We start from the raw sequence: 13,011 nt of genomic DNA, 5'->3' as shown, positions 1-13,011 counted from the left end.
CCAGTGGGTCAGAAGTTTACATACACTCAGTTGACTGTGCCTTTAAACAGCTTGAAAAATTCCAGAACATTATGTAAGGGCTTTAGAAGTTTCTGATAGGCTAATTAACAAAATTGGAGTTGTACCTGTGGACGTATTTCAAGGCCTACCTTCAAAGTCAGTGCCTCTTTGCTTGACATCATGGGGAAATCAAAGGAAATTAGCCAAGACCTCAGGAAAAAAAGTATATACCTCCACAAGTCTGGTTCATCCTTGGGAGCAATTTCAAAACGCCTGAAGTTACCACGTTTATCTTTACAAACAATAGTACGCGAGTATAAACACCATGGGACCGCGCAGCCGTCATACCGCTCAGGAAGGAGACGTGTTCCGTCTCCTAGAGATGAACGTACGTTGGTGCAAAAAATGCAAATCGATCCCTGAACAACAGCAAAGGACCTTGTGAAGATGCTGGAGGAAACGGGTACAAAAGTATCTATATCCAGAGTAAAACGAGTCCTATATCGACATAACCTGAAAGGCCGCTCAGCAAGGAAGCCACTGCTCCAAAACCGCCATAAACAATTCCAGACTACGGTTTGCAACTGCACATGGGGACAAAAATCATACTTTTTGAAGAAATGTCCTCTGGTCTAATGAAACACAAATAGAACTGTTTGGCCATAATGACCTTCGTTATGTTTGGAGGGAAAAGGGTGAGGCTTGCAAGCCAAAGAACACCATCCCAACTGTGAAGCTGGGGGTGGCAGCATCATGTTATGGAGGTGGTTTGCTGCAGGAGGGATTGGTGCGCTTCACAAAATAGATGGCATCATGAGACAGGAAAATTATCTGGATATATTGAGGTATTGGTCGCAAATGGGTCTTCCAAATGGACAATGACCCCAAGCATACTTCCAAAGTTGTGGCAAAATGGCTTAAGGACAACAAAGTCAAGGTATTGGAGCGGCCATCAGAAAGCCCTGACCTCAATCCTATAGAAAAGTTGTGGGCAGAACTGAAAAAGCGCATGTGATCAAGGAGGCCTACAAACCTGACTGAGTTACACCAGCTCTGCTTGTGGAAGTCAACCCAAAACATTTGACCCAAGTTAAACAATTTAAAGGCAATGCAACCAAATACTGAGTGAATGTAAACTTCTGTCCCCCTGGGAATGTGATGAAAGAACAAAAAGCTGAAATAATTCTCTCTACTATTATTCTGACACTTAAAATAAAGTGATGATCTTAACTGACCTAAAACAGGGAATTTTTACTAGGGTTAAATGTCATGAATTGCGAAATACTGAGTTTAAATGTATTTTGCCAATGTGTATGTGAACTGCCGACTTCAACAGTATATACACACACAAAATATCCACTACCATTATATTACCGCGCCACACACCCTAGCCAACTAGGTCTATCCAGAGCCATATATTTATAAAGTACAAGTATTTAAATACATGGCTTTGCATCTACCATTCAAACATGTTTAATGCAAATCGGGTCTGGGTTGGAGATACCTACATTGTTGTGTGTTTGTATAATATAGTGGAATCAACATCCTCATAATGTCATGGATAACCCAACCCAACACGACAAAGACTCCTCAGTAACCCCATGCCGTGACACAGCGGCGGGAAGCTAGCCATGTCCCCCCATTAAGACGTAGCCAGAATAAAGTTATAAGACGACTTTTTAAATGTATCTTATTGAACCTTTTATTGAATTAGGCAAGTCGGTTAAGAACAAATTCTTAACTTAACCCACAGACCTACTAAAATAAGGCCAACACAGGTGTGGTCCACTCACTCTGTCAAACTTTTATGACGTTTTTTTTTTCTTCGTGTTTTTAAACAGCTAAAATTATTTTCAATGAAATGAGATACATATTTGATAGATTTAATTGATGCCAAGTGTTCTGTTGGACATGTCTTTTACGGTGCATAATATGAAATTATAATATAACTTGTAAAAACTGCTCATGTTTTAAACATATTGAATAATACATTTGATTACGTTAAGTATTATCTTCATTTAAATAAATCTAATCTTTTCTATGCAAAAGGCCATCAAGTTAGGTAGGTAGGAAATTGTTGAATTTAAAAATATATATATTTAACTAAAATTAAATACACCTTTTAGAAAGCCAGTTATAACAAGTCTTCTGAGAGGCTCAAACATCCTTAGACTGCACCATCAGTACTCTGAAAGACAAACACAGGACAAAACTTTCAAATCAACTCTTACTCAAATACAAACATATTTATACAGTGTATTAGTGTGACAATCATGGATGAGCTAATTGTTGCTAAGCTCACTGGAGTTCATGGTCAGACAACACATGGCCCGAGAGGTCAGTGACACAGGTGGGTGAAAATGTCAATAGGGGGCTAGCCTTATTGAGCGTTAGATGTGGGCAGGTCCAGTCCAGCTCTGTGCTTTAGAATACAATTAGTTAAAATGTTGCACGAGAGCAAAATTATTTGTGACCCCAATTTGGCATATGGGCTAGATGTTTATTTAAGATTGTGGTGTTTCAAGACGAGGGTTGGTCCTCCTACCCCACAGCGGCCACAGGAGTCTCCACAGATGGCACCGATGAGTCCGTTGATGACCTGGATGGCACAGAGTACAGCCTGCAGCAGGCCCATCACCAGCAGCATGGAAAACAAGGTCAGGTGCCAGGTCACAATGCCCTCAGGTGCTGTACAGTCCTTCCACAGGGTGTGGTTATTCAGGTAGTCACTGGTGAAAATGGTGAAGCAAAAAGTAAAATACATTGCAGTGTGCTGAATCTTATCTGAGTGACAGTGAGTGAGTGAGGTACAGTGAGGGAAAAAACTATTTGATACCCTGCTGATTTTGTACGTTTGCACACTGACAAAGAAATGATCCGTCTGTAATTTTAATGGTAGGTTTATTTGAACAGTGAGACAGAATAACAACAAAAAAATCCAGAAAAACGTATGTCCAAAAATGTTAAATTCATTTGCATTTTAATGAGGAAAATAGCATAGCTCCACAGTCAAATAATATTACTAGAAAATATTCATATTCATGAAATCACAAGTGCAATATTACAAAACACAGTTTAGCCTTTTGTTAATCCACCTGTCATCTCAGATTTTGAAATTATGCTTTACAGCGAAAGCAATACAAGCGTTTGTGTAAGTTTAGTGATCGCTCGACAAAACAATAAGTACACTTAGCATCAGGTAACTTGGTCACAAATCAGAAAAGCAATCAAATTAATATTTTACCTTTGATGATCTTCGGATGTTTTCACTCACGAGACTCCCAGTTAGACAACAAATGTTCCTTTTGTTCCATAAAGTTTTTTTTATGTCCAAATACCTCCGTTAGTTTGGTGCGTTATGCCCAGGAATCCACCGGAAAGAGCGGTCACGACAACGCAGACAAAAATTCCAAATTATATCCATAATGTCCACAGAAACATGTCAAATGTTTTTTTTATAATCAATCCTCAGGGTGTTTTTCAAATATCTATTCGATAATATATCAACCGGGACAGTTGGCTTTCCACTAGGACCGGGAGTAACAATGGCCGCCTTTCTCTTTTGCGCACAACTCACTCTGAGAGCCCCCACCTATCCACTTACGCAATGTGGTCGTTCACGCTCATTCTTCAAAGTAAAAGCCTGAAACTACGTCTAAAGGCTGTTGACCCCTTAGGGAAGCCATAGAAAAAGAATCTGGTTGATATCCCTTTAAATGGACAATAGGGATGCATAAGAACAGAGAGGTTTCAAAAACAAGGGCACGTCCTGATTGGATTTTCCTCAGGTTTTAGCCTGCAATATCAGTTCTGTTTAACTCACAGACAAAATGTTGACAGTTTTGGAACCTTTAGAGTGTTTTATATCCTAATCTGTCAATTATATGCATATTCTAGCATCTGGCCCTGAGAAATAGGCCGTTTACTTTGGAAACGTTATTTTTCCAAACATAAAAATAGTGCCCCCTAGCTTCAAGAGGTTTTAACAACAATGTGTTTGAGTGGTAAAACTGTTCTTACCCGTCAACAAAGGGGTTGGTCCATAACTCTGTTGTACCATTGGTATAGAGGCACATTGGTCCATTATGAATGGCAACAGCAGACACAATGATGGAGTAGCCAGCCCCCAGAACCCCCACCGCAGCAAAGATGATCGAGGTGAACATCTGTGGAAAATAAAGATCACAGGTCGAGGTTCAATTCAATCAATCTGGGTATTGAATCCAGGCCATCCAAGTGACTCAAATAGACTTCGTTTGCCCCTCCTACTTTTAACTTGGTGGACTAACACTAGTGTTCAGGGCCCGTGTCCATACAGCGTCTGAGTAAGGATCAGTTTGGCTTTCAGACCATAATTGATAAGATTATATGGACAGGTCTGGGCTCCTGATCCTAGGTCAGGATGGACTTTAGGTCTTACTTATTCTGTGAGCATATCAGATTGATATATCAGCAACATTTTGAAATAATTATTTCCTTGAGCCAACCAATGCAACAATGGACGATCAATCAATTGATCCTTTTGCCCCAAAATCTGTTGAAAGCAATGGCACCGTCCTAAACAATGCTGCAGTATGGTACTAGTGTGAGATCAATAATACTATTGGTCGGGTGGTAAGAGAGCGCTGTAGCTAAGCCACGCCTTCCACAAGCGATAAACCACGAAACGCAGATTAATTACTTGGAATGTGTATATGGCAGCTAATTCAGCGTTTCATGTGAAAATTGATGATGCCACTCCTGGGGGCGCTCTTCCCCTGGCAGTGCGGTTTTAAAAGGTGTGCACTGTCTCAGGCCGGTTTCTAAACCTATTGCGGCTATATGGGATTTGGCTTGGGTTTTGGATGTGCTGTTTGATGCCCCATTTGAATCGGTGGAGTCCGTGGATCTGAAGATCCTCTCCTACAAGACCGCTCTACTCGTGGCTTTGGCCTCAGCTACGGGTGGTGGAGATCTCCACCCGTTATCTGTTCACCCCTCCTGTATAATGTGCTCCTTTGGCAACTCTAAAGTCACGTTGTGACCTTCGCCTCCAAGGTCATGACTATGTCCTACAGGTCTCTCTCTAGCTTTTGAGTTTTTGCCCTCTGTTTCTCTTCTAAAGAGCAGAGCGGTACATGCCCTGTGTCCGGTAAGAGCATTAAGCATACTATGAGCATTAAGCATACTTGAGCGGACCAGTTTGTGTGACCAATTTTTTAAATTCTGTTTTTCTAATCCGACTCGTGGTAGAGCGCTTTCTAAACAGTGTCTCTCCCAGTGGATTGTGGAAGCTGTTTCTCCAGCATATGACAGCAAAAGGCAGGAAATACCTAACGGTGTATGTGCCCAATCCACCAGGGGTCTGGTGGCATCTAGCCAAAGGTCAACAGATGGCAATATTGAGTCATAATTTTACAGTCCAAAGTGAATGTCTGCAGCCGACAGCACTCCTATCCACCGTGCACAGGTTCATACATAAAACATTCTCCATTCAGGCTGCAAAGGAGTCAATTTCCTCCTTAAATCAATTTAATAGCCAGAAGGTGGGAAAATATCCATACTTTCTTTGTGAAACACAATTTTCCACCACCATACTTGAGTGCCTAATGCTAGTCCCGGATGTTGCTTATCGCATTCAGCCAATCAGGTTGCAGCAGTCTTTTTTTTTCACCGCTGGTCTGATAGTTTCAAAATAAAAGTTGTGCTTACTGAACAAGCAGTTGTTGGCATGAACTTGTTTAGAAAACCTTTCACAACTTTTAATAAGAAAAATTTAACATATATGAAGTGAAATTATGTTGAGATTTATTAAAGGATATGTTCATAAACGTGTGCAATATGAAGTGTAATTAATAGTCAATTAAAGAATGAATATCAATAAAACATTGGATCTGAATGCCCCCACTAATTAGCCCATTTATCTCTCTATTTATTGATTGAAGTGTGCTTCTATTTCATGATACATAATCAGATAAGATTGACTTACACAATTTGAGATCCTTTCAATATGTGAGCATACAGTGGACAATAAGCTGGACTGTGCACCATTTTGAAGGGGTCTTGGTGAGGATATTGTGATGATGATGACTGGGCGATATGGTATATTATCTGAAAGGATTTCTTTAACACATCTTGTAAGCCAATCTCATGTATCACAAAGGCAGGTTTTCTGTCGGGTTGGAACTCGGTGTGGTCTGCTGTCGCCCTTTTCATTTGGTGTCCGCTGGGGTCTGCTTAGGGTGTGATTTTCTATCCCCATAGCTGTTTAGTACTGAGTTGACCTACTGAAAGGGAATGTACAGTTATGACTATAGCTACTGTTCCATGAAGGAGGGAAATGAGGTACAAGAGCACAATTGAAAGAATGAATCCTCCGATTTATCACCTGTGGAAGACCGGGCTTACGGTGAGGCACGGTGTTGATTGGCCTTGTCAGGCGTGATCTAATGCTCTTCAGTAGAGGGCGGTAGTGTGCAAACTCCCCATTGCCTTCTTCAGGGAACAGTAATTATAGTCATAACTGTACGCTTCTCTTATCTGCTGGCCACCAGTATAATGAGGGCTTTGTCTATAGGAGTCCTGTGAATTGCCAGTGTACTGCTTTGGATGCCCCATGCTTTAACTAAATAAATATGTTAAGTTGCATGTTTTTTTTCTCTCCATGTAACGTCACTCACCGCAAATCTCTTTCCACAACTCTCGTTGCCACAGCAACCGCAGCAGTCATTGTTTTTGAGTCCTAGGAAGACCAGTGCTGGGAGGGTCATCTGTTCAGAAAGATATACAGCACACAATCATTAGGATCAGACCGCAACAATATACGCACAACCATTCGGATACACAACTATTGATTAAGATCTGGACAGAAAGACATCATACAACCATTTAGATAAGACCAGGAAGACTGCTCTCTATTTTGTAAATGCTCACTATAGCACAGACAATCATATTGGCTTGTACCCGAATAGTAGGGAGGCTACGGTGTCTGTCATCGGCAACAGGAAGGACAAATTGTACCTCCATATACTATTATGCAGTTATAATAGATTATAAATGATTTACATCTGACCCACTCCCAGCCTCTCAACCAAAATCCACAGTCTAGTTCGCAGTAGGAAACAAAGCTTTTCAAAAGGACCGTTCATCTCACTAAAGCTGTCTTGTAGGCAGAGACGGTCTCCTAAACACACCGCATAGGCTATAGCCACAACTGTATATGTCTGCCTGACTGTTCAACTGTTTTCTGAAAGGCTCAAGACAATATTGGTACATTTCTATGTTTCTCCACATGTTGAATAGAGATATTCAAGTAAAACCATTGAAATTAGAAATGTGTACATTAGAGAGTTATTAGAAGTTATTAAAAGCCCCACGTCAAAGCCCTTTTCCATCCCTTCCATAACAGTTGACTTACCAGAACCCCAGATCCCATGATGCCCCCAAAGTACCACACCTCTTTAGTGATATGGTCATTGTCGTCAGCGACCAGCCCCCCAGGGAAGAAGAGCAGGATGTTACTGAGCACACACAAGATGGCCAGGGGGATCAAGGTGATGCCCAGGGACTTGGCAAAGCTACCCGAGCACATGGTTCACCTTATCAGCCAAAACAGTCACACAGGGCCAAAAGGGGTTCTCTAAAGTCCAAAGGGCTCCCACACAAACTCGTACACACCTAAACTGTACGTCCTCCGTAAAAGGTTCCTATCTAGGATTGTACCTGTCCAGACCCACCAAACGTTTTCAATCCCTCAGATTGGGGAGGGGTGTATATATAGACTGCTGGTTGGATGATGTCATGATGTAACTGCCTTAAATTGAATTTACAGTGGTTGTGCTATGGCAACCATCTGGTCCGGTTAATGTTCTACTATAGCATTTGCCTGCCTGGCCCCAGCCCTGACAGAGAGATAGAGGGAGGGTTATTGAACACACTGCCAGCCTATTGGGGTGCATACATGGTTATGAATGGGAGTATGTTTCAGGCTATTCTTTTTCCTGATACTTTATGGTATTTTACTCGGCCAATGTTACAGTGAAACACCCATGAAGCCTCATAATTTTACATTACATGATTTAAATAATGCATCACACATTCCAAGCATTCCAATACAATCTGATTATCATTCAAGAATAACCTTTTTCCTTTACATAGTTTTATTCACATTTAGGCTTATATTAATGCATAATATGTAGTCTGAAAACAACAATGCCACCAGCATATTGTGCACTATTAGATTTATGACGTATAGGCTACAAGGTAAATGTACACTGAGTGCACAAAACATTAGGAACACCTTGCCAATATTGATTTGCACCCCATTTTGCCCTCAGAACATCCTTAATTCGTCGGGACATGGACTCTACAAGGTGTCGAAAGCGTTCCACAGGGATGCTGGTCCATATTGACATCAAGTTCGCTGAATGTCCTACATACGGGTAACTGTTGAGCATGAAAAAGCCAGCCGCTTTGCAGTTCTTGACGCACTCAAACCGGTGTGCCTGGCACCTACTACCATACCCCATTCAAAGGCACTTAAATATTTTGTCTTGGCCATTCACCCTCTGAATGGCACACACACCATCCATGTCTCAATTGTCTCAAGGATAAAAATCCTTCTTTAAACTGTCTCCTCCCCTTCATCAACACTGATTGAAGTGAATTTAACAGGTGACATCAATAAGGGATCCTAGCTTTCACCTGGATTCACTTGGTCAGCCTATGTCATGGAAAGAGCAGTTGTTCCTAATGTTTTGTGCACTCAGTGTAGAATATAACACAACTAGACAATCAATATAGGGCCAATACCCCAAATACTCCATTAGGCTGACAGTGTGTTCAATAACCCCCCCTCTAGCTCTCTGATTGCCTTCGGAAAGTATTCAGACCCCTAGAGTTTTTCCACATTTTGTTACGTTACAGCCTTATTTTAAAATGGATTAAATAAAACAAACTCAGCAATCTACACACACTACCCCCATAATTGTCACGTTCTGACCTTAGTTCCTTCGTTTTGTCTTTGTTTTAGTATGTTTTAGTATGGTCAGGGCGTGAGTTGGGGTGGGCAGTCTGTTCTTTTTTTCTATGATTTGGGATTTCTGTGTTTGGCCTGGTATGGTTCTCAATCAGAGGCAGCTGTCAATCGTTGTCCCTGATTGAGAACCGTACTAAGGTAGCCTGTTTTCATCCTTGAGTTGTGGGTGATTATTTTCTGTTGAGTGTTTGTATACTGCACCAGACAGAACTGTTTCGGTTTCATTCGTTCAGTTTGTTGTTTTTAATTTCAGTGTTCAGGTTGATTCATTAAATATTAACACACAATATCTTCCACAAACAACGGCCGTTACAATAATGACAAAGTGAAAACAGGTTTTTAGAAATGTTTACAAATGTATTACAAATAAAAACTGAAATACTTCAATTACATACAGTTGAAGTCAGAAGTTTACATACACTTAGTCCTTAAAACTAGTTTTTCAACCACTCCACAAATTTCTTGTTAGCAAACTATAGTTTTGGCTAGTCGGGACATCTACTTTGCATGACACAAGTCATTTTTCCAACAATTGTTTACAGACTGATTATTTCACTGTATCACAATTCCAGTGGGTCAGAAGTTTACATACACTAAGTTGACTGTGCCTTTCAGGAAAATTCCTGAAAATAATGTCATGGCTGAAGAAGCTTCTGATAGGCCAATTGACATCATTTGAGTCACTTGGAGGTGTACCTGTGGATGTACAGTGGGGAGAACAAGTATTTGATACACTGCCGATTTTGCAAGTTTTCCCACTTACAAAAAATGTAGCGGTCTGTAATTTTTATCATAGGTACACTTCAACTGTGAGAGATGGAATCTAAAACAAAAATCCAGAAAATCACATTATATGATTTTTAAGTAATTCATTTGCATTTTATTGCATGAAATAAGTATTTGATACACTACCAACCAGTAAGAATTCCGGCTCTCACAGACCTGTTAGTTTTTCTTTAAGAAGCCGTCCTGTTCTCCACTCATTACCTGTATTAACTGCACCTGTTTGAACTCGTTACCTGTATAAAAGACACCTGTCGACACACTCAATCAAACAGACTCCAACCTCTCCACAATGGCCAAGACCAGAGAGCTGTGTAAGGACATCAGGGATAAAATTGTAAACCTGCACAAGGTTGGGATGGGCTACAGGACAATAGGCAAGCAGCTTGGTGAGAAGGCAACAACTGTTGGCGCAATTATTAGAAAATGGAAGAAGTTCAAGATGACGGTCAATCACCCTCGGTCTGGGGCTCCATGCAAGATCTCACCTTGTGAGGCATCAATGATCATGAGGAAGGTGAGAGATCCGCCCAGAACTACACGGCAGGACCTGCACCCATGGATTAAAATCCTGCAGCGCATGCAAGGTCCCCCTGCTCAAGCTAGCGCATGTCCAGGCCCGTCTGAAGTTTCCCAATGACCATCTGGATGATCCAGAGGAGGAATGGGAGAAGGTCATGTGGTCTGATGAGACAAAAATAGAGCTTTTTGGTCTAAACTCCACTCGCCGTATTTGGAGGAAGAGGAAGGATGAGTACAACCCCAAGAACACCATCCCAACCGTGAAGTATGGAGGTGGAAACATCATTCTTTGGGGATGCTTTTCTGCAAAGGGGACAGGACGACTGCACCGTATTAAGGGGAGGATGCATGCGGCCATGTATCGCGATATCTTGGCCAACAACCTCCTTCCCTCAGTAAGAGCATTGAAGATGGGTCGTGGCTGGGTCTTCCAGCATGACAACGACCCGAAACACACAGCCAAGGCAACTAAGGAGTGGCTCCGTAAGAAGCATCTCAAGGTCCTGCAGTGGCCTAGCCAGTCTCCAGACCTGAACCCAATAGAAAATCTTTGGAGGGAGCTGAAAGTCCGTATTGCCCAGTGACAGCCCCGAAACCTGAAGGATCTGGAGAAAATCTGTATGGAGGAGTGGGCCAAAATCCCTGCTGCAGTGTGTGCAAACCTGGTCAAGAACTACAGGAAATGTATGATCTCTGTAATTGCAAACAAAATTTCTGTACCAAGTATTAAGTTCTGCTTTTCTGATGTATCAAATACTTGTGTCATGCAATAAAATGCAAATGAATTACTTAAAAATCATACAATGTGATTTTCTGGATTTTTGTTTTAGATTCCGTCTCTCACAGTTGAAGTGTACCTATGATAAAAATTACAGACCTCTAAATGCTTTGTAAGTAGGAAAACCTGCCAAATCGGCAGTGTATCAAATACTTGTTCTCCCCACTGTATTTCAAGGCCTACCGTCAAACTCAGTGCCTCTATGCTTGACATCATGGGAAAATCAGAAGAAATCAGCCAAGACCTCAGAAAAAATTATAGACCTCCACAAGTCTGGTTCATCCGTGGGAGCAATATCCAAAAGTCTGAAGGTACCACGTTCATCTGTACAAACAATAGTACGCAAGTATAAACACCATGCAGCCGTCATACCGCTCAGGAAGATTAACATTCTTTGGTGTGAAAAGTGCTAATCAATCTCGGAAAAACAGCAAAGGATCTTGTGAAGATGCTGGAGGAAACAGGTACAAAAGTATCTATATCCACAGTAAAATGAGTCCTATATCGACATAACCTGAAAGGCCGCTCAGCAAGGAAGAAGCCACTGCTCCAAAACCGCCATAAAAAAGCCAGACCACGGTTTGCAACTGCACATGGGGACAAATATCATACTTTTTGGAGAATTGGTCTGATGAAACAAAAATAGAACTGGTTGGCCATTATGTTTGGAGGAAAAAGGGGGAGGCTTGCAAGCCGTAGAACATCATCCCAACCGTGAAGCACGGGGGTGGCAACATCATGTTGTGTGGGTGCTTTGCTGCAGGAGGGACTGGTGCACTTCACAAAATAGATGGCGTCATGAGGAATGAAAATGATGTGGATATATTGATGCAGCATCTCAAGACATCAGTCAGGAAGTTAAAGCTTGGTCGCAAATGGGTCTTCCAAATGGGCAAAGACCCCAAACAAACTTCCAAAGTTGTGGCAAAATGGCTTAAGGACAACAATTGGATTGGCCATCACAAAGCCCTGACCTCAACCCTATAGAAAATTTGTGGGCAGAACTGAAAAAGCGTGTGTGAGCAAGGAGGCCTACAAACCTGACTCAGAAACACCAGCTTTGTCAGGAGGAATAAGCCAAAATTCACCCAACTTATTGTGGGAAGCCTGTGGAAGGCTGAAACATTTGACCCACGTTAAACAATTTAAAGGCAACACTACCAAATACCAATTGAGTGCATGTAAACTTCTGGCCCACTGGGAATGTGATGAAAGAAATAAAAGCTGAAATAAATAATTTTCTCTACTATTATTCTGACATTTCACATTCTTAAAATAAAGTGGTGATCCTAACTGACCTAAGACAGGGAATGTGTACTAGGATTAAATGTCAGGACTGTGAAAAACTGAGTTTAAATGTATTTGGCTACGGTGTATGTTCACTTTCGACTTCACTGTCAGTATTCAGATCCTTTGCTATGAGACTCGAAGTTGAGCTCAGGTGCATGCTGTTTCCACTGATCATCCTTGAGATGTTTATACAACTTGATTGGAGTCCAGCTGTGGTATTTTCAATTGATTGTACATTATTTGGAAAGGCTACAGCTGTCTATATAAGGTCCCACAGTTGACAGTGCATGTCAGAGCAAAAACCAAGCCATGAGGTCGAAGGAATTGTCCGTAGAGCTCCGAGACAGGATTGTGTCGAAGCACAGATCTGGGAAAAGGTACCAAAAAATGTCTGCAGCATTGAAGGTCCTCAAAAACACATTGGCCTCCATCATTCTTAAATGGAAGAAGTTTGAAACGACCAAGACTCTTCCTAGAGCTGGAAGCCTGGCCAAACTGAGCAATCGGGGGAGAATTGCCTTGGTTAGGGAGGTGATCAAGAACCCAATGGTCACTCTGGCAGAGCACCAGAGTTCCTCTGTGGAGATGGGAGAAGCTTCCAGAAGGACAACCATCTCCGCAG

At 41.6% G+C, this 13,011-nt stretch overlaps 1 protein-coding gene across 2 annotated transcripts; it reads right to left on the bottom strand.

Annotated features, from left to right (window-relative positions):
- Positions 1-1,676: 1,676 nt before the first annotated feature.
- LOC110521852 (transmembrane 4 L6 family member 4) lies at positions 1,677-7,739 on the bottom strand. 2 transcript variants are annotated; one of them, XR_016495293.1, is made up of 5 exons: positions 7,397-7,732; positions 6,660-6,749; positions 3,245-4,166; positions 2,546-2,729; positions 1,677-2,188 (listed from the first exon to the last, which is right to left on the bottom strand). XR_016495293.1 is itself a non-coding variant. In XM_021599782.3 (5 exons), the coding sequence occupies exons 1-5, from the start codon at positions 7,568-7,570 to the stop codon at positions 2,168-2,170; spliced, it is 615 nt and encodes a 204-aa protein (XP_021455457.1). In that variant the 5' UTR covers positions 7,571-7,739; the 3' UTR covers positions 1,677-2,167. The 2 variants fall into 2 exon arrangements, 1 of the variants encoding a protein (XP_021455457.1); XM_021599782.3 differs by having other exon boundaries at positions 4,021-4,166; positions 7,397-7,739.
- Positions 7,740-13,011: the final 5,272 nt, after the last annotated feature.

This window comes from Oncorhynchus mykiss, chromosome 4 (assembly GCF_057628025.1).
Source record: "Oncorhynchus mykiss isolate SJ-2025 chromosome 4, ASM5762802v1, whole genome shotgun sequence".
NCBI lineage: Eukaryota > Metazoa > Chordata > Actinopteri > Salmoniformes > Salmonidae > Oncorhynchus > Oncorhynchus mykiss.
This window is presented reverse-complemented; position numbering and strand designations above follow the sequence as displayed.

Coding starts and splice junctions, on each gene's coding strand:
- LOC110521852 (XM_021599782.3), bottom strand. CDS start 7,570: ATGTGCTCGGGTAGCTTTGCCAAGTCCCTGGGCATCACCTTGATCCCC. Junction 4,167..6,659: donor GTTGTGGAAAGAGATTTGCG/GTGAGTGACGTT, acceptor TATTTTCCACAG/ATGTTCACCTCGATCATCTT. Junction 2,730..4,020: donor ACCAACCCCTTTGTTGACGG/GTAAGAACAGTT, acceptor CATTTTCACCAG/TGACTACCTGAATAACCACA.